The 25,679-nt window shown below is 43.0% G+C and overlaps 2 protein-coding genes across 2 annotated transcripts; both read left to right on the forward strand.

Moving 5' to 3' along the window:
* Positions 1 to 238: 238 nt before the first annotated feature.
* Positions 239 to 10,551, forward strand: LOC306785711 (uncharacterized protein; the record flags this gene model as incomplete). Its single annotated transcript, XM_079280167.1, has 3 exons — positions 239 to 293; positions 9,890 to 10,175; positions 10,290 to 10,551. 3 exons carry the CDS (start codon positions 239 to 241, stop codon positions 10,549 to 10,551), a joined length of 603 nt encoding a protein of 200 aa, XP_079136293.1.
* A 624-nt stretch (positions 10,552 to 11,175) lies between these two features.
* On the forward strand, positions 11,176 to 23,200 carry LOC306785712 (uncharacterized protein; the record flags this gene model as incomplete). The annotated part of the gene is made up of 3 exons (XM_079280168.1): positions 11,176 to 11,230; positions 22,539 to 22,824; positions 22,939 to 23,200. 3 exons carry the CDS (start codon positions 11,176 to 11,178, stop codon positions 23,198 to 23,200), a joined length of 603 nt encoding a protein of 200 aa, XP_079136294.1.
* Between the last annotated feature and the right edge of the window lie 2,479 nt (positions 23,201 to 25,679).

Here is a 25,679-nt window from a genome sequence, read left to right on the forward strand (position 1 = left end):
CAATTTTCGGTTGATTATTACACACTTTTAAGAAAACATTCTTATTCGTATTATAATCCATTTCTGCCAATAGATTCCTATAAATGCTACACACTGTTGCTTTAAGTATTGTAGTTCAGTGGTGTAAATCAGAAAGTGAATAAGATTAATAAGGCAAAAAGTCACTTTAGAAATGGCCTCATCTTCCTCTGACCTATTATGCTGAAAGAACTGATGTTCTGATATGTATGCCTGCACTATGGATGAAGTTATCAACCATTCTACCAGCTACTGTATGTCCCTGTATCTGTGTGGTATGTTACGCAACCGTATAATCGGGTACAATGGGAGCAATGTGAGGTGACATGAGATGTAGAAATACATGTCCATTTACTGCACATTCAGAGATGTTAACTTAAGGCTTCAACATGTAAAGGTAATCTCTGACACTCACTGGTTTATAGATATTGAAAGTGAAGTGTCTGGCGGTTAAAAGAGACCAAAAATAACAAATAGACCCTCGCTGTCGACTTGAAAAAGTAATGTTCTCGTGTTAAAATGTTCATGGTGTGAAAACCTACTTTTCCTATGAAAAGGCTGTATGTTATCAGACTTCTGGAAGATTTTTGTTCATACTGTTTGTGTCATTTTTAAATATGTGGTAATAAAGAAGTGAGTCTCTGGATTGTTTGTCTTGTTTTGTTTTTTTAATGAAGTTACAACACTGACTTTTTAAATCTGTAAAATATTTTCACAAAGTAATGAAAATGCCTCAGCATATGTTGACTGAAATGGCTAAATGCAGTTAAAAAAAATAAACATCTCGTTCTGTAGTCTTAAGTAATGCATTCATCAGCCTGTTGTTTTTGGTTGCGCATTGTCACTGTTGTCCTGCATCGTTACAAACCAGTTACGCACATTCACAGCCAGGACCTGCAGCTTGCACCACAGTCTGCCACTTTTAACCACTCAGCAGCTCCACTGGACCAGTTGGCTGTTAAGTGCCTTGCTCTAGGGCACCTCATTAGCTGTTTATGATGAATAGAAGAGCTTTATACATTTATTTTTCCCCATCCGTTTCCAGCTGCTTCTCACTCAAAGATGCCCTAAGAAATGACACTTTGCAAAAAACGAAAAAGGAGAGAGGACTGCTGAGTGACAGCTGGTCGTGTTGCGTTATGCTGCGTTCACACCGGTCGCGTTGATTTTTTGACGCGCGTCGAGATTACATACAAAGTCTATGCACAGACGCGATGAGACTGGCGCGCCTCGATTTTGCGATCCCGCGGCGCGTTGGACGCGTTATTGCAGTGCGGTGGACGCGTTGGACGCCGCAAAATCGCCAACGCGCGAGTTGAAATTTTTCAACTTCAGCGACATAATCGCGTGACGCTGTGGCGCGATAGCCTATCAGCGTTGAGTTGCTCCCCCTGTCGTCACTGGCTTCCTGCCGTTGTTGAATCATGAAATAAATCCTGTCGCCGTCTGTGTTCACCCAGAGCGCTACGATACCTCATATCAACAGAGACCGGACCAAACTATGTGTATGCAAACCATACGATACAAACAATAAATAGACGCTGCCGTATTTACGTCTACGTGACGTTATTGAGTGCTGGTGGAGCTGCTACGATGTTAGCATAGCCTAGCACCGATCCATCAGAGCTCCATTGAGAAGACCAGTAACCTACAAATCGGTATCATTACGTAGTTATTTCGGAGTCCCTTTTTGTCGGAGAAGACAAGTACAAATCGGTATCATTACGTAGTTATTTCGGAGTCCCTTTTTGTCGGAGAAGACAAGTACAAATCGGCATCATTATGTAGTTATTTCGGAGTCCCTTTTTGTCGGTTAATTGCCGTTGAATCACAGCCAAATCAGTTTATTTTGTGTTCCTACAGCTGTAGTAAACAGCGACCGGTGGCTTGCTAGACACAGTGAATACAGCTCGATACAATCCACGGAGCTCCTCTGAACAATATTATGAACCAGACATGACGGCGTTTGGCATTCCGATGTTTGAGGGACTTCCACAACACGTACAAAGCAGCAATTGTCCTTATTCCTGTCATGGTTGACGGCGGAAAACAATGGCGGCCAGATCGAGGCTTCCAGGACGATAAACCACGCCCCCTCTCCGGCGCTACGAGATTTTGCGGCGACCGGTGTGAACACGACCGGCGGCGCGTTGGACGCTTTTTTGCAGTGCGTCAAAAAATCAACGCGACCGGTGTGAACGCAGCATCAGAAACAAATGCTGCCCTCCAGTGGTCACATCTAGTAATTACGCTATCGTGTAGTTCAAGTCAGTGTAGTTCAACCGCGGTTAATCATGTGTAACTTCAGAGGTGACTCGTGCTGAAAGCTTTTATCCCAAACGGAAACTTTACTGCAACCAGAACAGCTAAAGGGGATTGTTTCCTGTGTGGGTATTCATGTGTACCTTTAGATCTCTGTTGCGCACAAATCTCTTACAGCAAACTGAGCAGCTGAAAGGTTTCTTTCCTGTGTTGTGTCTCTGTAAATCTGAACGCTGGTTAAAAGATTTCTTACAGACTGAGCAGCTGAAAGGTTTTTCTCCTGTGTGGGTTCTCATGTGGCTCTGTAAATGTGAACGCTGGTTAAAAGATTTCTTACAGACTGAGCAGCTGAAAGGTTTTTCTCCTGTGTGGGTTCTCATGTGTTTCTGTAAATTTGAACACCTGTTAAAAGATTTCTTACAGACTGAGCAGCTGAAAGGCTTTTCTCCTGTGTGGGTTCTCATGTGTTTCTGTAAAGTTGAACTCTCGCGATAAGATTTCTTACAGACTGAGCAGCTGAAAGGTTTTTCTCCTGTGTGGGTTCTCATGTGTGTCTGTAAATTTGAACGCTGGTTAAAAGATTTCTTACAGACTGAGCAGCTGAAAGGTTTTTCTCCTGTGTGGGTTCTCATGTGGTTCTGTAAATTTGAACACCTGTTAAAAGATTTCTTACAGACTGAGCAGCTGAAAGGTTTTTCTCCTGTGTGGGTTCTCATGTGTGTCTGTAAAGTTGAACTCTGGTTAAAAGATTTCTTACAGACTGAGCAGCTGAATGGTTTTTCTCCTGTGTGGGTTCTCATGTGTGTCTGTAAATTTGAACGCTGGTTAAAAGATTTCTTACAGACTGAGCAGCTGAAAGATTTTTCTCCTCTGTGGGTTCTCATGTGTTTCTGTAAATGTGAACGCTGGTTAAAATATTTCTTACAGACTGAGCAGCTGAAAGGCTTTTGTCCTGTGTGGGTTCTCATGTGTCTGTTCAGAGTTCCACTCTTGCCAAATGTTTTCTCACACTCGGAGCATCTAAAATGTTTTTCACCAGCGCTACATCTTGAATCACTGACACGGACGTCATCAGGTTTCACATAGTTTAAACCTGACTGAGGTTCTCTGGTCTTCTTCCCATCACCACCCTCATCAGTGTCAGAAGACTCTCCAGTCTTCTCATCAGTATCTGGTTCTGGATGTCTATCTGGATCCAAGTTCCTGTCTGGTTCTGGTCCTCCACAGTCTTCTCCATCAGCTTCTGTTCCCATCTGTTTAGTTTGTCTTTGATGAAGCTGTGAGGACTGAGCTTCCTCTTCTTCATCTTCACTCTTCACAGGAGTCAATGAGAACTTGACATCAGCCTCCTCCAGACCTTGAAGCTGCTCTCCTTCCTGACTGGTGCAGAGTTCCTCCTGTTCTTCTTTAATGTGTGAGGGCTCTGGGTCCTCCTGGTCCAGACTGGAGCTCCACTCCTGCTGCTCAGAGGGAACCTCTTCTTTAACCAACAACAGCTGCTGGACGTCTGCAGGAAAACAGTAAACACACACAGAGGGGTTACAAAGACATTTTAGAATTGAGCAAATAGTCTCCTGGACATACACTTCCAGAGTATCACTAGAACCAGATAATACAATAATGTAATCAACTTATGTGACCATGAACACATGAACCATTTTAAGCTGCCAAATCCATGTGGTGTTATCAAAGAGAACAAACTTGTACTTTAAGTTGAAATATCTCCTGTCATCTAGAAGCTGAGAGAACAAATCAGCATACCTGCAAACTCATAAGCGGTGAAAGAGGTGGGGGGGGGGGGGGGGGGGACGGTAGACGATCTACAAGTATTAACAATTTATTAAGTCAAGCATCAAAGCATAAAAAACAGATCTATGGTTTCACAAAACACAAGAATTGATTAAGTAGCCCTAGCAACAGACACAAAGTCAGGGCTCCGTATACGCACCTCTCCTCTCAGTGTTTTGTGAGCCCTGTATCTTTATACTTTATTTGAACTTGTCCAGCACAGGGACGCATTATCTTCACCCACACACAAGCCAGGGTTGGGCCACATTGTGTGTGGGAGTCCTGGAGTCTCAGGGATGGGGAAGGTGCTGTTCCTGCAGGTTGCTACACAATATCCCACCGACTAACCGATTCACAACACAACTAGTTATAAGTTTTAAGCTACCACCTGCGTGTCAGAGCTCCCTCTTTGTACGGGGAGCACCTCAACCGGAGATTCAAACATTTGCTCTATGACACACGCAACACTATTGCAAATGAGCACACACACACACACAATACTGTTATGTTCAAAATGTCTCAAACAAAAGGTAAAGGAAAAAGCCCCCCTCATTGTTCCAGAGGAGAAGAAGCATGCAGAGGAGAAGAGGCAGCTCCCCCCCCCCTGCTCTCTTTCTTCCATCATTAAGCAGGGCCGAATCAGCAGGTTGAAGTTTAAATCAAAAGGAATTTAATATACTAACAAAATAAAATGCAGTTACAAACTGAATTACACCATCAGCAGTAATATTTCATGAAATAGAGGCCCCATCCACACCACACGACAGACTGGTGTGTCCACCTCATGGTCCAGATGAGGTCTGGTTATCTCCGGGGATTCACAGTTTCTTTGTCCCTCCAAAGTCTCTGAAATGTCTCATATTACACATTCCTTAGCCCATAGATCAGCTCAGCGATTGGCTGAACCCGTTGGACTTCAGTCGGCCACTTCCTTCACCAATTCACCCCCCTTCTTGAAGGCTGTGCTCAGAAACTCTTCAGCAACATACCCCTCTCTCTGACTTCATGGCGGTGTCATAAATTCTCTGGTTTCTCTCACAGTGCTCAACAAATTCAGTAACTCTCCCTTTAATTTAAACCTTCTACAAGTAATCATATTGTAACACATTATATCCATCACTAGGAGCGCTTTAAAACTTAAATTCCTCACAATATGTATACATTTAATGCCTGTAAATACAGCACGCATATTTCTACAGTAGCGAGAACATCGCCTATACAAAATGAAGTGATTCGTTTTCATTTAACCCCGTTACTGTATGGCTTAATATTAACTTCCACTGTTACTGTAAAGCCGTTAGAATTGTGGCCTATCTTCTATTTACAATTAATATGCATTCAATCCGGTTCGATGATTGAAATCATGAAGGTTCAGGCTCCTTAACGCTCTCTCTCATTACTTCAGGGCCTTTGGGAGCAACTGCACGTGGGACAGTTGGGACCGGAAGTACACTGGCTGTGGTCATTACAGTGAACAGTGTGATGAGAGGGCACGTGAGCCCTTGTTGCTGTACTTCGTCTCATTGGAGCAGAGGCTGCAGTTAGCATACCCTGCCTTATCAATGCATTTAAAACACTGACAGCGGGAAGCTGTACTGCTCTCTCTTCACGTCTGTTTAGACCTCCACCTTTATCCAGGCCCAGCTCCACTCACATCTCAGCCCTGCGTCAAGCTGCGCTACACACACAACATCCTCTTCATCTCATCAGTATCTGGGCCTCATGTTTCAAGTTATTATCACCACGAAATCGCCTCATTCTACTTTGAGTTAAACAAAAAAAACCAGAACCGCCGTTGTTCCGGTTTAACGTTAACGAGTGACCGCGTGGACTGAACCGGAACACGGAGGGTGATTCATGTTTCATCACGTTACGCTTTTTCCTCCTAAATCTTGATAATGATGAGCGTTAGCCGTTGACAAAGTTCCGCATGCAGTGGACGTTAACTTAACCCAACAAGTCTGAACGGTAACGGAACTTAAACGTTAACGGAGGGAAATGAAGACGGTGTAGACATCTTAACGCTGATTGGCCAGGACTCGACACGTGTCGCATCAAATATGTTTTATTGCGAAGATCACGACATCACATGTTCTCCTTGTCTCACTCAAATCTGAGAAACGCTGGCTGGCCAGTTGACCCCCCCCCCCCAAACAAATAAAAACTACGGATCTAACGTTACACTCATGTGGATGATATATTTTGAGTCAAAACTGCTTATTTCGCCGAAAAGCGACACGTTTGCAGGTATTCAATCAGGAGAAGAAGAAAACGACGAATTGCAACAGAGTCTCACTCCAAACTACATTACAAGTTATCAGCCGGAGCATGAACAGTGTTAAATAAAGTGAACCTACGTGCTCTTTGTATCCGGATTTCCGGGTTGAGAACAGCGTCCAGAAGTTCCCGTTGTCGCTTATTCGCCTCTTTTGAACGAGAGAGTTCCTCCTCGTACTCTGCTATCGTTCTTTCAAACAGACCAAATATCTCTTCATCAGCCGCAGTTAGTCGCTGGTTGATTAAAGATCTCAACATTTCTACTTTAGACATTTTCACTAAACCACAGAAAGTTTTCCTCCAGACGAACTCCGTTAAAAACACCGTTTACTCTCATTAAACTCTGACTAGCGCTGTGTTGGTCACTTCCGTCCCCGTCCGTCTGTTTCCAGGTAGCATGCTAAGCTAACTTCAATAGCTTTATAGGCTACCACGAGATTAGTCCTCGTCCTCTTCTTCTTCCTCTCCTCCTTCTTCGTCTTCTTCTCATTCTTCTTCTTTCACTTTAATGGCGGACTACAAACCAATGTTTAAGGCGCCACCTACTGGACCGGAGTGTGTAACATCATGACTTCATGACAGTTATCATTTAAACACAATAATAATGTCATTTATAAATATAATGAAACAATTAGAAATAAACTTCATATTGCAGTCATATTCTGGCCTTTTAACCCGTTCCATTCAAAATATTAAATAAAGCCCTTTTAAGCTGAACTTGTTTGTCCCCTGTCTCTAACAGTCCTTTGATGCTCCACTCCCTTCCTGTATCTACCACTCTGTTCTTCAGTCTTTCTCTTTCCACCCTGAACTTCCTCCACTCTATCAGCACATGTTCTACAGTTTCTTTACAGTTGCATATCTCACATTTATCCCACTCTGTCTTTTTCATGATGTGTATAATGTGTCATTAAGTCCTGTATGTCCTAACCTGAATCTGAAAGTAACATCTTCTTTTCTACTTTTACTTCCATCACTTCTCACTCTGACTGATGTCTGAATTGTGTTGTAATTTCTACCCTTATTGTCATTATTCCAAATTTCCTGCCAAGATGTCCCATCCAAAGCTTTTACCAGAGAATGTCGAGTACTCCCAACCATTGTACAGGACAGTCGATGCTGTGTTTCCGTTAAGTGCACCCTGAATTCTAATCCAGTGTGATAGTGCTGACTCAGTTCTCCTCACATGTAATGGCAGTTGCCTGGATTTCACCAAGCAATGCATTAATGGGTGTGGTTTTGACTCGGGAGATGAGTCAGAGGAGAACCATCCAGAAGAAAAGGTGAACAGATAAAAGTCCATTCAGACAGGTTCTACGAGGAACATCCGGTTCCGCTGCAACTTGGTGGGTAACAAAATCCCCTTAAACTAATAAAATAGTATATCATTACTCGTATCTTCAGTGACCTTCCATCTGGTACATATGTAACAGTTGTGGGTCGTGGAACGAGACGACTCAAGTGATTGTTTTCCAACATTTATTTATTGAAGACAAAATATCACCAATGAATTGCCTTCAGACCGTTTTCTGCCCCTCTGCTCCCTCAGCAACGTGTGATTTAATTCATTTTCTTCAAATACACACTGACCAATCAGAGCTCGGTACGTGCACCGTTGATGAATATTACATAATCACAGTTTAAACTGACAAATGCAAAAAAAAGACAGCTGGCAATAAATCTCAGACTGTGTGAATTAGTAAATTAACAGATTTATGACATCGCTGCTTCATTTAGAGCACGATAGATCTGACTATAAGTACATGTGTGTATTATGGTAAATTAATGTGTTGCAGATGTGTTTTCATGGCGTGTATGACAATATTTTAGCCTTATTCTTTCAGCTGTAGCCTTAGTGGTGCCAAACAGACTTGGGAGTAAATAGAAAATAAATGTGTAAATATTCTCTCATCACACATTCACTGACGTGTGTCGGCTTCTTGAGTCGTGTCTTACAGTCTCCGGCTACTTTAATGTTTGGTGTGGGTGATTTTAAGTGATGGAAGGAAACTTCCTTACTGCTTAGAATTATATTTATATATATTTTGATTGATTTGCCCAAAAGTCAGTTTCACATCGCTGGGGTCTCGGCTGAAAGAATAAGAATACATCAAAGTAAAACATTAACGTGAATACACGTGTTATTATAGTCAGATCTATCGCGTTATAGATGAAGCAGTGATATTATAAATCGGTTCATTTTCAGAATGACAGATAGTGATTTCTTGCCAGCTGTCCTTCCTGCATTTGTCAGTTTAAACTGCGTTACTTTCAGCATGAATTATGTTCATGTTCTATGTTGGTCTCAGAGTGCACCAGACTGCTGCATTTAACTTTAAAATGTACAACATTTTCTTCCAGGTGAGCGTGTCCCCGGCCCCCTCTAGAAAACCAACACGAACTAGAAAATAAAAACTCAATTAGTGGATCAAGCTAAAGACAGTACCAAATCTGAGCGTGGACTCAATGAGCGATGCTCTCAAATTGAAAGAACACGCTCTTGGATAAAGATAGGATGAAAGCTCCATCGTTCCTCCATTGTGTGATGGTTCATGTGGTGTGTCAAATGTATTTATACATTTTGTATAAAACCGTAATCACAAACAGAACCACTTTGTCTCTTATATGATTAACAGTGCCATTGATGAATAAATAATTCCTTCATCTGATGAGTGTACTTCCAATAATAAATGAATCCAGGTATTCAGCTGTTTTCACAGTAACCTGTAACCAAGACTGTGATGGCGTCTGTGCAAATTTACAACATGTGATTTCATATTTGATAAAGAGTCTCTCCAGCGTCATACAAACAGTTCACATTCTTTTCAAAAGACCTTCTGAGCATGTGGGCCCCTGAGTCAGAGTATCCCAGTTCTTCCACAGACACAAATCCACGTAGTGCACCTGCGCCTGGAGATCCTTGGAGATGTACCCGAGAAGGGTCGCCGTCAGCTGCTGCTTCAGGGTGGCGTTGCCCATCACTAGAGCAGTTAGCTGAGCCAAATCTGTCCACTGAATGACTCCCAGCACGGCCAGAAGATACCATCAAGCTTCTGCTGCTGCTGAGGACTGAGCTCCATTATGATCTGAGGCAGCGGTTTGAACTGTCCACTGGTCAGCCAGCAGCCCAGAAGGCCTCCGACAGCACTGCCTACAGGGGAAAAGGGTTTCAAACATGTGGAATTATGATTGCACACACAAGCACACACAGCATGACAAGGATAGAGTGATTAACCCCCGCTGGATCATCGTCCTCGGTGTGTGCACCCATCTGGGTTGTGTGCCCATCGCCAACGCCGGAGACTTCGGAGGCTACTACTGTCCGTGCCATGGCTCCCACTACGATGCTTCAGGAAGGATAAGAAAGGGACCTGCTCCTCTAAAGCTGGAGGTTCCCTTCTATGAGTTCACTGAGGAGGACGTAGTCATAGTGGGATAAATACTGGAGCTCTGTCTCAGTTCCTCCCTGTAATATGTATTTTTAGATGGCTCCGTGTGAGAGTGACATAAAACGTGTGTATTTGCTGTTAAAGACAATGATTAGGAGCGGGCCCCTCCTCGCTGTGGCGGCTGGCTGAGAGGAGGAGTAGGAAGGCTGGCTCTGCGAACATTTTCAGCGACGTGAATCTGTGGCAGCTACAGAGACTATTCAGGTCAGCGGGGGATCAAGATGCGGAGCAGAGGGCCCAGCTGGTCTGGGGTCACGGAGATGAGGCTGAACTGGCTCAGGCTTTGAATGGACTGAGGACCCGGAGTCACCGGAGAGGACTAAGGGCCAACGGGAGAGAGGTGTTGGGCTCACACTGGCTACGAGCCTTCAATCACCTCAGGTAGCAAAACTGCTGGTGTGATTCTGATTTCATATACATTCAGATCATTCATCATCGTGACTTTTTTAAATATTATGTGGCATCCATATTGTTTTCAACAACATTTATGTTCAGGATCGGAGAGAGCTCGCCAAGCAGCCAGGGGAAGGATCCCGGGGAGGAGAGTGTGTCTGAGGCCGGAGGAGCACACAGCAGTCCAGAGACACGCCGACACACCTCCATAGGGACAACAGGAAGAGGTACAGCGGCCACAGGGGTACTAACTGAGAGCCAGGGCCCTGCAGGGACTTCGGAGAGACCAGTCAGAACCAGCTCAGGACTGAGGAGAGGAGGAGAGAACAACTCAGAGAGATACCTCCACAGAATACTCCACTGACTTGACCAAAAGCTCTGAGATGCAAAACTGACTTCAAGTTCGTGCGAGAGCGGACCGGCACCTCAGTCTGCACAGCCTGCTCACCTGGGAAAAGCAATTTGTGGAGGACAGTGACGTGACTTTCAAAGGTGGGGTGTGAAGGATTTGGGGACATCTAGCGGTGAGGTTGCAGATTGCGACCAATGGAAACGTCTCCCGTGTGCTAAGAGAATAGGAAAACTACGGTGGCCAATGTGAAAATGTGAATGGCCCCATCAGCGCCAGTGTTTGCTTTGTCCCTTCTGGGCTCCTGTACAAACATGGCGTACACTGTGAAGATGACCCAACCCCCGATTTAGATTAAAAAACAGCTCATTTTAAGGTAGCAAAAACACAGAGATTCTTTTCAATTTTCGGTTGATTATTACACACTTTTAAGAAAACATTCTTATTCGTATTATAATCCATTTCTGCCAATAGATTCCTATAAATGCTACACACTGTTGCTTTAAGTATTGTAGTTCAGTGGTGTAAATCAGAAAGTGAATAAGATTAATAAGGCAAAAAGTCACTTTAGAAATGGCCTCATCTTCCTCTGACCTATTATGCTGAAAGAACTGATGTTCTGATATGTATGCCTGCACTATGGATGAAGTTATCAACCATTCTACCAGCTACTGTATGTCCCTGTATCTGTGTGGTATGTTACGCAACCGTATAATCGGGTACAATGGGAGCAATGTGAGGTGACATGAGATGTATAAATACATGTCCATTTACTGCACATTCAGAGATGTTAACTTAAGGCTTCAACATGTAAAGGTAATCTCTGACACTCACTGGTTTATAGATATTGAAAGTGAAGTGTCTGGCGGTTAAAAGAGACCAAAAATAACAAATAGACCCTCGCTGTCGACTTGAAAAAGTAATGTTCTCGTGTTAAAATGTTCATGGTGTGAAAACCTACTTTTCCTATGAAAAGGCTGTATGTTATCAGACTTCTGGAAGATTTTTGTTCATACTGTTTGTGTCATTTTTAAATATGTGGTAATAAAGAAGTGAGTCTCTGGATTGTTTGTCTTGTTTTGTTTTTTTAATGAAGTTACAACACTGACTTTTTAAATCTGTAAAATATTTTCACAAAGTAATGAAAATGCCTCAGCATATGTTGACTGAAATGGCTAAATGCAGTTAAAAAAAATAAACATCTCGTTCTGTAGTCTTAAGTAATGCATTCATCAGCCTGTTGTTTTTGGTTGCGCATTGTCACTGTTGTCCTGCATCGTTACAAACCAGTTACGCACATTCACAGCCAGGACCTGCAGCTTGCACCACAGTCTGCCACTTTTAACCACTCAGCAGCTCCACTGGACCAGTTGGCTGTTAAGTGCCTTGCTCTAGGGCACCTCATTAGCTGTTTATGATGAATAGAAGAGCTTTATACATTTATTTTTCCCCATCCGTTTCCAGCTGCTTCTCACTCAAAGATGCCCTAAGAAATGACACTTTGCAAAAAACGAAAAAGGAGAGAGGACTGCTGAGTGACAGCTGGTCGTGTTGCGTTAGAAACAAATGCTGCCCTCCAGTGGTCACATCTAGTAATTACGCTAGCGTGTATAGCTGGTCTTGTGGTCACTAGATGGCACAAAAGGTTTTGTTTTGGGAAAGCAAACCGCTACACTAAGTGAGGGAAGATTCATACTCGAGATGCACAGCACAGACTTTTCCCACGGAAAGGAATACAAATTCAAAGAGTTATTGTGAGCTTAAATGCTGATTCATTTTAACAGACACATCTTGTTGATCCTTGCTTGTTTAACTTCTGACAGTTTTACCAAATCACCTGAATACGTGATGATGTCTAGAAATATTTTAAAGCTCTTATCCCCACTGCTAATGTCCAAACCATCAGGCAGCATTATAACTGAACAATATATTAGACTGTAGGACCTGTTGTCTGTCCACTTAAGGTTCAGAAGCTGTTTTGGTTTATTTCAACAAGTCTGATCTGTACATGCAATATAAATGTTACTTTATCCATTCTTCTTACTGCCCAGTCAGGTGAGCACGAAGAGAAATGAGGAAGCACTACCCAGTAGATCATTATCTTTGAGATTGACGTGTGAAGTTGCATATTTGGGCTCGGATTACCTCGCATCCACCAGATGTTCAGTTTCCTCCATCTCCTCCTGGGTGATGCAAAGTGATTCACTGGCAATCTGGGAGACAAAGTCCTTTCTGTGTATTCTGGATCTACTCAGCAGTGCCAGACTGGTGCAATGGCAAACTGAGGCATCTGTAGGGCAGCTTTATAAGGTCCTGAAACCTCAGCAGACTCCCTCAGTGCAGAGAAAGCAGCAGATTGGCTCAGGTAATCCTCAAAGCGCTGAGCTTCCCCTTATTGTGTAAAGTAAGCTAATTTTACCTCATATAGTTTATCTTAACTTTTCAACCATAAATCTTATGACTGTAGATGTGGAATGATGATCCAGCAGTAGTTGTAGCTGCAATAGTGGTTTTCATTGTGCCTCAGCTCATTCTTCACTGTTCAGTGGTGGAAACTCTGAGGTGCTTCTCTTGAGAATATCCATATTATGCTCCTTGACTCTACCTCACTGCATTTCAGTGGGAAGTATTCGTTGCTCGTCTACATATATTTGGCAGCTATCGTCACTAAATTAAGACTTGACATTAACCAAAACAAATAAGCTCACAATGCAGTGTTAAAGATGACGCAGTGTGTACTCAGGGTCCCTCGTTAGACTTGGATGTGACCCAACAAAAGCCCTCTTGTCTTACATTACCATCAAATCAATCATCAATATAATCATCAAAACTAGTGGTGTCACGGATCACGGATCGATCCGTGATCCGTTCGGATCACCCCTCACGGTTCGGATCACCCCTCACGGTTCGGATCACTCCAGTATTTCTATTTTTTTTTTTACAGTGTAATCATCATAGTGTGTAAAGTTCGACTGTTGCTGTTCCTTTTCAAGTAACAAGTCCCCGAATATCAATGCAGAGTGTCAGTGAACAGATATAAAGCAGTAGTGTGTTCACGTGAACGGAGCAGGTTAGAAGCATTTAACAGTGAAGTCATGGCGAGCGGAGGAACGTCAGAAGCCGCGGCGTCATTTAAGTCGCAAGTTTGGAAACATTTTGTCTTCCCTGTAAGATATAATGACGGATGAGGGTGGTGGACGAAACCGTTACGGTATGTAGGCGTTATTTAAAGAGAGAGACACGCGACAACGGAAAAACATCGGGCATGTCAGCGACGGGGACACTCCGGTGTAGAAAACAAAGGATTTCTAAATCTGGTTACAATGCTGTAGACACGCCCCCTCTGTGAGCATCACACAGACACACACCTGGTTCAGGCGCTGTAGACACGCCCCCTCTGTGAGCATCACACAGACACACACCTGGTTCAGGCGCTGTAGACACGCCCCCTCTGAGCGTCACACAGACACACACCTGGTTCAGGTGCTGACAGAAGTGTCAGAGTGAAGCTAGACAGGCCCAATAATATTCCAGTCACCACAGAAAGGTCGACCCTCTCCCCAGACAATGGAGATATTCTCATCTTTTTGAAAGTAATGTCACAGTAATGGTAAACATTGTTGTGTATTTGAATGACATAACCTGACAGGAAGTAAACACAGACCCAAGTTGTTGCTGAGCAGTTCAGTTCAGTGTAAACAGTGGAAGCTAGCTCACTGGCTGTTTCTTTCTTTCAGTATTGATGAAAGGACGAGGATATCAACATACCTCATGTTGCACTTGCAACTTAACAGAATTCTTGAATGTATTATTTTTATTTGTTGATTTAATTTTGTTTCAAATTGGACATCTTCAATATTTTTGTTTTCATGTAAGACTATAGCCCAAAGTTCTTTGCTTTAAGTGTTCTTGAAGTTCTTTAATTAATAAATGGAAAGCAAAGTTATATTTGGCTCCTCCCCTTTTCTTTGTTGATCCAAACCGTGACTCCTGAACCGTGATCCGAACCGTGAGGTTTGTGATCCGTGACACCTGTTGTGGAATATTTCCTTCAAAAGTTCAGGAGTGAAATTGGTTTTATCCAAAGTGTTTAACATAAAAACAGAGTCTTGATGAATGATCAAAGTTTCAAAAAGTCAATTTAATGTTTGCAAACAGAGAACACAACCACGTATTGCAGTGAACTGTGAATATGCTCCAGAGACGCAGAATCAAAACAAGGTATTTATACCGGCCGGCACAGAGGAGCAGATAACACACAGGAGACTAAGGCAGAAATGTTTAGTCTAACAAGAAGCAGTTGATTGCAGAAAGAACACGTCGGTTGTTTGTCCCGACTAAGATAGAAAAGTGACCTTTGTACGAGAACAAATAGGTCAATGTGTTCAGACATCCAGACAAATGAACTTTCTAACAGCAACATATCTCACAGAAAATATGATGAGGACATGTAAAAACATTTTTATCATTACACACTATCAAAACTATTTCAAACTGTACAGTTGGCACTCATTCAGTGAATAACTTTTTGAATTGAAATCAGTGTAGTTGAACCGCGGTTAATCATGTGTAACTTCAGAGGTGACTCGTGCTGAAAGCTTTTATCACAAACGGAAACTTTACTGCAACCAGAACAGCTAAAGGGGATTGTTTCCTGTGTGGGTATTCATGTGTACCTTCAGATCTCTGTTGCACACAAATCTATCACAGCAAACTGAGCAGCTGAAAGGTTTCTTTCCTGTGTTGTGTCTCTGTAAATCTGAACGCTGGTTAAAAGATTTCTTACAGACTGAGCAGCTGAAAGGTTTTTCTCCTGTGTGGGTTCTCATGTGGCTCTTTAAATTTGAACTCTGGCTGTAAGATTTCTTACAGACTGAGCAGCTGAAAGGCTTTTCTCCTGTGTGGGTTCTCATGTGTATCTGTAAACTTGAACGCCTGTTAAAAGATTTCTTACAGACTGAGCAGCTGAAAGGCTTTTCTCCTGTGTGGGTTCTCATGTGTATCTGTAAACTTGAACGCCTGTTAAAAGATTTCTTACAGACTGAGCAGCTGAAAGGCTTTTCTCCTGTGTGGGTTCTCATGTGTTTCTGTAAATCTGAACGCTGGTTAAAAGATTTCTTACAGACTGAGCAGCTGAAAGGCTTTTCTCCTGTGTGGGTTCTCATGTGTATCTGTAAATTTGAACGCCTGTTAAAAGATTTCTTACAGACTGAGCAGCTGAAAGGTTTTTCTCCTGTGTGGGTTCTCATGTGGCCCTGTAAAGTTGAACTGTGGTTAAAAGATTTCTTACAGACTGAGCAGCTGAAAGGTTTTTCTCCTGTGTGGGTTCTCATGTGTATCTTCAGAGTTCCACTCTGGCCAAATGTTTTCTCACACTCAGAGCATCTAAAATGTTTTTCACCAGCGCTACATCTTGAATCACTGACATGGACTTCATCAGGTTTCACATAGTTTAAACCTGACTGAGGTTCTCTGGTCTTCTTCCCATCACCACCCTCATCAGTGTCAGAAGACTCTCCAGTCTTCTCATCAGTATCTGGTTCTGGATGTCTATCTGGATCCAAGTTCCTGTCTGGTTCTGGTCCTCCACAGTCTTCTCCATCAGCTTCTGTTCCCATCTGTTTAGTTTGTCTTTGATGAAGCTGTGAGGACTGAGCTTCCTCTTCTTCATCTTCACTCTTCACAGGAGTCAATGAGAACTTGACATCAGCCTCCTCCAGACCGTGAAGCTGCTCTCCTTCCTGATTGGTGCAGAGTTGCTCCTGTTCTTCTTTAATGTGTGAGGGCTCTGGGTCCTCCTGGTCCAGACTGGAGCTCCACTCCTGCTGCTCAGAGGGAACCTCTTCTTTAACCAACAACAGCTGCTGGATGTCTGCAGGAAAACAGTAAACACACACAGAGGGGTTACAAAGACATTTTAGAATTGAGCAAATAGTCTCCTGGACATACACTTCCAGAGTATCACTAGAACCAGATAATACAATAATGTAATCAACTTATGTGACCATGAACACATGAACCATTTTAAGCTGCCAAATCCATGTGGTGTTATCAAAGAGAACAAACTTGTACTTTAAGTTGAAATATTTCCTGTCATCTAGAAGCTGAGAGAACAAATCAGCATACCTGCAAACTCATAAGAGGTGAAAGAGGTGGGGGGGGGGAGACGGTAGACGATCTACAAGTATTAACAATTTATTAAGTCAAGCATCAAAGCATAAAAAACAGATCTATGGTTTCACAAAATACAAGAATTGATTAAGTAGCCCTAGCAACAGACACAAAGTCAGGGCTCCGTATACGCACCTCTCCTGTCAGTGTTTTGTGAGCCCTGTATCTTTATACTTTATTTGAACTTGTCCAGCACAGGGACGCATTATCTTCACCCACACACAAGCCAGGGTTGGGCCACATTGTGTGTGGGAGTCCTGGAGTCTCAGGGATGGGGAAGGTGCTGTTCCTGCAGGTTGCTACACAATATCCCACCGACTAACCGATTCACAACACAACTAGTTATAAGTTTTAAGCTACCACCTGCGTGTCAGAGCTACCTCTTTGTACGGGGAGCGCGTGAGTGCCTCACCTGGAGATTCACACCTTTGCTCTATGACACACGCAACACTATTGCAAATGAGCACACACACACATAATACTGTTACGTTCAAAATGTCTCAAACAAAAGGTGAAGGAAAAAGCCCCCCTCCTTGTTCCAGAGGAGAAGAAGCATGCAGAGGAGAAGAGGCAGCTCCCCCCCCCCTGCTCTCTTTCTTCCATCATTAAGCAGGGCCGAATCAGCAGGTTGAAGTTTAAATCAAAAGGAATTTAATATACTAACAAAAGAAAATGCAGTTACAAACTGAATTACAATATCAGCAGTAATATTTCATGAAATAGAGGCCCCATCCACACCACACGACAGACTGGTGTGTCCGCCTCGTGGTCCAGATGAGGTCTGATTATCTCCGGGGATTCACAGTTTCTTTGTCCCTCCAAAGTCTCTGAAATGTCTCATATTACACATTCCTTAGCCCATCGATCAGCTCAGTGATTGGCTGAACCCGTCGGACTTCAGTCGGCCACTTCCTTCACCAATTCACCCCCCTTCTTGAAGGCTGTGCTCAGAAACTCTTCAGCAACATCCCCCTCTCTCTGACTTCATGGCGGTGTCATAAATTCTCTGGTTTCTCTCACAGTGCTCAACAAATTCAGTAACTCTCCCTTTAGTTTAAACCTTCTAAAAGTAAACATATTGTAACACATTATATCCATCGCTAGGAGCGCTTTAAAACTTAAATTCCTCACAATATGTATACATTTAATGCCTGTAAATACAGCACGCATATTTCTACAGTAGCGAGAACCATCGCCTATACAAAATGAAGTGATTCGTTTTCATTTTACCCTGTTACTGTATGGCTTAATATTAACTTCCACTGTTACTGTAAAGCCGTTAGAATTGTGGCCTATCTTCTATTTACAATTAATATGCATTCAATCCGGTTCGATGATTGAAATCATGAAGGTTCAGGCTCCTTAACGCTCTCTCTCATTACTTCAGGGCCTTTGGGAGCAACTGCACGTGGGACAGTTGGGACCGGAAGTACACTGGCTGTGGTCATTACAGTGAACAGTGTGATGAGAGGGCACGTGAGCCCTTGTTGCTGTACTTCGTCTCATTGGAGCAGAGGCTGCAGTTAGCATACCCTGCCTTATCAATGCATCTAAAACACTGACAGCGGGAAGCTGTACTGCTCTCTCTTCACGTCTGTTTAGACCTCCACCTTTATCCAGGCCCAGCTCCACTCACATCTCAGCCCTGCGTCAAGCTGCGCTACACACACAACATCCTCTTCCTGAAGCTCTCTGACCTCATCATCTCATCAGTATCTGGGCCTCATGTTTCAAGTTATTATCACCACGAAATCGCCTCATTCTACTTTGAGTTAAACAAAAAAAACTGCAACCAGAACCGCCGTTGTTCCGGTTTAACGTTAACGAGTGACCGCGTGGACTGAACCGGAAGACGGAGGGTGATTCATGTTTCATCACGTTACGCTTTTTCCTCCTAAATCTTGATAATGATGAGCGTTAGCTGTTGACAAAGTTCCGCATGCAGTGGACGTTAACTTAACCCAACAAGTCTGAACGGTAACGGAACTTAAACTTTAACGGAGGGAAATGAAGACGGTGTAGACATCTTAACGCTGATTGGCCAGGACTCGACACGTGTCGCATCAAATATGTTTTATTGCGAAGATCACGACATCACATGTTCTCCTTGTCTCACTCAAATCTGAGAAACGCTGGCTGGCCAGTTGACCACCCCCCCTCCAAATAAAAACTCTACGGATCTAACGTTACACTCACGTGGATGATATATTTTGATTCAAAACTGCTTATTTCGCCGAAAAGCGACACGTTTGCAGGTATTCAATCAGGAGAAGAAGAAAACGACGAATTGCAACAGAGTCTCACTCCAAACTACATTACAAGTTATCAGCCGGAGCATGAACAGTGTTAAATAAAGTGAACCTACGTGCTCTTTGTATCCGGATTTCCGGGTTGAGAACAGCGTCCAGAAGTTCCCGTTGTCGCTTATTCGCCTCTTTTGAACGAGAGAGTTTCTCCTCGTACTCTGCTATCGTTCTTTCAAACAGACCAAATATCTCTTCATCAGCCGCAGTTAGTCGCTGGTTGATTAAAGATCTCAACATTTCTACTTTAGACATTTTCACTAAACCACAGGAAGTTTTCCTCCAGACGAACTCCGTTAAAAACACCGTTTACTCTCATTAAACTCTGACTAGCGCTGTGTTGGTCATTTCCGTCCCCGTCCGTCTGTTTCCAGGTAGCATGCTAAGCTAACTTCAATAGCTTTATAGGCTACCAGGAGATTAGTCCCCGTCCTCTTCTTCTTCCTCTCCTCCTTCTTCTTCGTCTTCTTCTCATTCTTCTTCTTTCACTTTAATGGCGGACTACAAACCAATGTTTAAGGCGCCACCTACTGGACCGGAGTGTGTAACATCATGCCTTTATGACAGTTATCATTTAAACACAATAATAATGTTATTTATAAATATAATGAAACAATTAGAAATAAACTTCATATTGCAGTCATATTCTGGCCTTTTAACCCGTTCCATTCAACATATGAAATAAAGCCCTTTTAAGCTGAACTTGTTTGTCCCCTGTCTCTAACAGTCCTTTGATGCTCCACTCCCTTCCTGTATCTACCACTCTGTTCTTCAGTCTTTCTCTTTCCACCCTGAACTTCCTCCACTCTATCAGCTCATGTTCTACAGTTTCTTTACAGTTGCATATCTCACATTTATCCCACTCTGTCTTTTTCATGATGTGTATAATGTGTCATTAAGTCCTGTATGTCCTAACCTGAATCTGAAAGTAACATCTTCTTTTCTACTTTTACTTCCATCACTTCTCACTCTGACTGATGTCTGAATTTTGTTGTAATTTCTACCCTTATTGTCATTATTCCAAATTTCCTGCCAAGATGTCCCATCCAAAGCTTTTACCAGAGAATGTCGAGTACTCCCAACCATTGTACAGGACAGTCGATGCTGTGTTTCCGTTAAGTCCACCCTGAATTCTAATCCAGTGTGATAGTGCTGACTCAGTTCTCCTCACATGTAATGGCAGTTGCTTGGATTTCACCAGCAATGCATTAATGGGTGTGGTTTTGACTCTGGAGATGAGTCAGAGGAGAACCATCCAGAAGAAAAGGTGAACAGATAAAAGTCCATTCAGACAGGTTCTACGAGGAACATCCGGTTCCGCTGCAACTTGGTGGGTAACAAAATACCCTTAAACTAATAAAATAGTATATCATTACTCGTATCTTCAGTGACCTTCCATCTGGTACATATGTAACAGTTGTGGGTCATGGAACGAGACGACTCAAGTGATTGTTTTCCAACATTTATTTATTGAAGACAAAATATCACCAATGAATTGCCTTCAGACCGTTTTCTGCCCCTCTGCTCCCTCAGCAACGTGTGATTTAATTCATTTTCTTCAAATACACACTGACCAATCAGAGCTCGGTACGTGCACCGTTGATGAATATTACATCATCACAGTTTAAACTGACAAATGCAAAAAAAGACAGCTGGCAATAAATCTCAGACTGTGTGAATTAGTAAATGAACAGATTTATGACATCACTGCTTCATTTAGAGCACGATAGATCTGACTATAAGTACATGTGTGTATTATGGTAAATTAATGTGTTGCAGATGTGTTTTCATGGCGTGTATGACAATATTTTAGCCTTATTCTTTCAGCTGTAGCCTTAGTGGTGCGAAACAGACTTGGGAGTAAATAGAAAAGAAATGTGTAAATATTCTCTCATCACACATTCACTGACGTGTGTCGGCTTCTTGAGTCGTGTCTTACAGTCTCCGGCTACTTTAATGTTTGGTGTGGGTGATTTTAAGTGATGGAAGGAAACTTCCTTACTGCTTAGAATTATATTTATATATATTTTGATTGATTTGCCCAAAAGTCAGTTTCACATCGCTGGGGTCTCGGCTGAAAGAATAAGAATACATCAAAGTAAAACATGAACGTGAATACACGTGTTATTATAGTCAGATCTATCGCGTTATAGATGAAGCAGTGATATTATAAATCGGTTAATTTACAGAATGACAGTTAGTGATTTCTTGCCAGCTGTCCTTCCTGCATTTGTCAGTTTAAACTGCGTTACTTTCAGCATGAATTATGTTCATGTTCTATGTTGGTCTCAGAGTGCACCAGACTGCTGCATTTAACTTTAAAATGTACAACATTTTCTTCCAGGTGAGCGTGTCCCCGGCCCCCTCTAGAAAACCAACACGAACTAGAAAATAAAATCTCAAGTAGTGGATCAAGCTAAAGACAGTACCAAATCTGAGCGTGGACTCAATGAGCGATGCTCTCAAATTGAAAGAACACGCTCTTGGATAAAGATAGGATGAAAGCTCCATCGTTCCTCCATTGTGTGATGTTTCATGTGGTGTGTCAAATGTATTTATACATTTTGTATAAAACCGTAATCACAAACAGAACCACTATGTCTCTTATATGATTAACAGTGCCATTGATGAATAAATAATTCCTTCATCTGATGAGTGTACTTCCAATAATAAATGAATCCAGGTATTCAGCTGTTTTCACAGTAACCTGTAACCAAGACTGTGATGGCGTCTGTGCAAATTTACAACATGTGATTTCATATTTGATAAAGAGTCTCTCCAGCGTCATACAAACAGTTCACATTCTTTTCAAAAGACCTTCTGAGCATGTGGGCCCCTGAGTCAGAGTATCCCAGTTCTTCAACAGACACTAATCCACGTAGTGCACCTGCGCCTGGAGCTCCTTGGAGATGTACCCGAGAAGGGTCGCCGTCAGCTGCTGGTTCAGGGTGGCGTTGCCCATCACTAGAGCAGTTAGCTGAGCCAAATCTGTCCACTGAATGACTCCCAGCACGGCCAGAAGATACCATCAAGCTTCTGCTGCTGCTGAGGACTGAGCTCCATTATGATCTGAGGCAGCGGTTTGAACTGTCCACTGGTCAGCCAGCAGCCCAGAAGGCCTCCGACAGCACCGCCTACAGGGGAAAAGGGTTTCAAACATGTGGAATTATGATTGCACACACAAACACACACAGCATGACAAGGATAGAGTGATGAACCCCCGCTGGATCATCGTCCTCGGTGTGTGCACCCATCTGGGTTGTGTGCCCATCGCCAACGCCGGAGACTTCGGAGGCTACTACTGTCCGTGCCATGGCTCCCACTACGATGCTTCAGGAAGGATAAGAAAGGGACCTGCTCCTCTAAAGCTGGAGGTTCCCTTCTATGAGTTCACTGAGGAGGACGTAGTCATAGTGGGATAAATACTGGAGCTCTGTCTCAGTTCCTCCCTGTAATATGTATTTTTTAGATGGCTCCGTGTGAGAGTGACATAAAACGTGTGTATTTGCTGTTAAAGACAATGATTAGGAGCGGGCCCCTCCTCGCTGTGGCGGCTGGCTGAGAGGAGGAGTAGGAAGGCTGGCTCTGCGAACATTTTCAGCGACGTGAATCTGTGGCAGCTACAGAGACTATTCAGGTCAGCGGGGGATCAAGATGCGGAGCAGAGGGCCCAGCTGGTCTGGGGTCACGGAGATGAGGCTGAACTGGCTCAGGCTTTGAAAGGACTGAGGACCCGGAGTCACCGGAGAGGACTAAGGGCCAACGGGAGAGAGGTGTTGGGCTCACACTGGCTACGAGCCTTCAATCACCTCAGGTAGCAAAACTGCTGGTGTGATTCTGATTTCATATACATTCAGATCATTCATCATCGTGACTTTTTTAAATATTATGTGGCATCCATATTGTTTTCAACAACATTTATGTTCAGGATCGGAGAGAGCTCGCCAAGCAGCCAGGGGAAGGATCCCGGGGAGGAGAGTGTGTCTGAGGCCGGAGGAGCACACAGCAGTCCGGAGACACGCCGACACACCTCCATAGGGACAACAGGAAGAGGTACAGCGGCCACAGGGGTACTAACTGAGAGCCAGGGCCCTGCAGGGACTTCGGAGAGACCAGTCAGAACCAGCTCAGGACTGAGGAGAGGAGGAGAGAACAACTCAGAGAGATACCTCCACAGAATACTCCACTGACTTGACCAAAAGCTCTGAGATGCAAAACTGGCTTCAAGTTCGTGCGAGAGCGGACCGGCACCTCAGTCTGCAGAGCCTGCTCACCTGGGAAAAGCAACAGTTACAATTGAAATTGTATTGCAGGTCGAATAGTTTCTGATGATGCCGTAATGGCACTGATCCGATGGCGATATGCTGACACTGCACTGTTACTTGTTGCAGACACATCTCTACCTGAATAATGGAGGCAGCACAAAACTCTCAATGACTCCTGTTATCTCACACCTCTATGTTGTGGTTACCTTCCCATGAACTGCCTTATGTGTTTGCATAACGTCATCCCACCACTCGCTCTAATCATGCACACTGATAAGTATGGACAGTGACGTGACTTTCAAAGGTGGGGTGTGAAGGATTTGGGGACATCTAGCGGTGAGGTTGCAGATTGCGACCAATGGAAACGTCTCCCGTGTGCTAAGAGAATAGGAAAACTACGGTGGCCAATGTGAAAATGTGAATGGCCCTATCAGCGCCAGTGTTTGCTTTGTCCCTTCTGGGCTCCTGTACAAACATGGCGTACACTGTGAAGACGACCCAACCCCCGATTTAGAATAAAAAACAGCTCATTTTAAGGTAGCAAAAACACAGAGATTCTTTTCAATTTTCGGTTGATTATTACACTTTTAAGAAAACATTCTTATTCGTATTATAATCCATTTCTGCCAATAGATTCCTATAAATGCTACACACTGTTGCTTTAAGTATTGTAGTTCAGTGGTGTAAATCAGAAAGTGAATAAGATTAATGAGGCAAAAAGTCACTTTAGAAATGGCCTCATCTTCCTCTGACCTATTATGCTGAAAGAACTGATGTTCTGATATGTATGCCTGCACTATGGATGAAGTTATCAACCATTCTACCAGCTACTGTATGTCCCTGCATCTGTGTGGTATGTTACGCAACCGTATAATCGGGTACAATGGGAGCAATGTGAGGTGACATGAGATGTAGAAATACATGTCCATTTACTGCACATTCAGAGATGTTAACTTAAGGCTTCAACATGTAAAGGTAATCTCTGACACTCACTGGTTTATAGACATTGAAAGTGAAGTGTCTGGCGGTTAAAAGAGACCAAAAATAACAAATAGACCCTCGCTGTCGACTTGAAAAAGTAATGTTCTCGTGTTAAAATGTGCATGGTGCGAAAACCTACTTTTCCTATGAAACGGCTGTATGTTATCAGACTTCTGGAAGATTTTTGTTCATACTGTTTGTGTCATTTTTAAATATGTGGTAATAAAGAAGTGAGTCTTTGGATTGTTTGTCTTGTTTTGTTTTTTTAATGAAGTTACAACACTGACTTTTTAAATCTGTAAAATATTTTCACAAAGTAATGAAAATGCCTCAGCATATGTTGACTGAAATGGCTAAATGCAGTTAAAAAAAATAAACATCTCGTTCTGTAGTCTTAAGTAATGCATTCATCAGCCTGTTGTTTTTGGTTGCTCATTGTCACTGTTGTCCTGCATCGTTACAAACCAGTTACGCACATTCACAGCCAGGACCTGCAGCTTGCACCACAGTCTGCCACTTTTAACCACTCAGCAGCTCCACTGGACCAGTTGGCTGGTAAGTGCCTTGCTCTAGGGCACCTCATTAGCTGTTTATGATGAATAGAAGAGCATTATACATTTATTTTTCCCCATCCGTTTCCAGCTGCTTCTCACTCAAAGATGCCCTAAGAAATGACACTTTGCAAAAAACGAAAAAGGAGAGAGGACTGCTGAGTGACAGCTGGTCGTGTTGCGTTAGAAACAAATGCTGCCCTCCAGTGGTCACATCTAGTAATTACGCTATCATGTAGTTCAAATCAGTGTAGTTCAACCGCGGTTAATCATGTGTAACTTCAGAGGTGACTCGTGCTGAAAGCTTTTATCCCAAACGGAAACTTTACTGCAACCAGAACAGCTAAAGGGGGTTGTTTCCTGTGTGGGTATTCATGTGTACCTTTAGATCTCTGTTGCGCACAAATCTCTTACAGCAAACTGAGCAGCTGAAAGGTTTCTTTCCTGTGTTGTGTCTCTGTAAATCTGAACGCTGGTTAAAAGATTTCTTACAGACTGAGCAGCTGAAAGGTTTTTCTCCTGCGTGGGTTCTCATGTGTCTCCGTAAATTTGAATGATGGTTAAAAGATTTCTTACAGACTGAGCAGCTGAAAGGTTTTTCTCCTGTGTGGGTTCTCATGTGGCTCTTTAAATGTGAACGATTGTTAAAAGATTTCTTACAGACTGAGCAGCTGAAAGGTTTTTCTCCTGTGTGGGTTCTCATGTGGCTCTTTAAATGTGAACGATTGTTAAAAGATTTCTTACAGACTGAGCAGCTGAAAGGTTTTTCTCCTGTGTGGGTTCTCATGTGTATCTGTAAAGTTGAACTCTGGTTAAAAGATTTCTTACAGACTGAGCAGCTGAAAGGCTTTTCTCCTGTGTGGGTTCTCATG

This window comes from Melanostigma gelatinosum (genome assembly GCF_949748355.1).
Source record: "Melanostigma gelatinosum genome assembly, chromosome: 12".
Lineage (NCBI taxonomy): Eukaryota > Metazoa > Chordata > Actinopteri > Perciformes > Zoarcidae > Melanostigma > Melanostigma gelatinosum.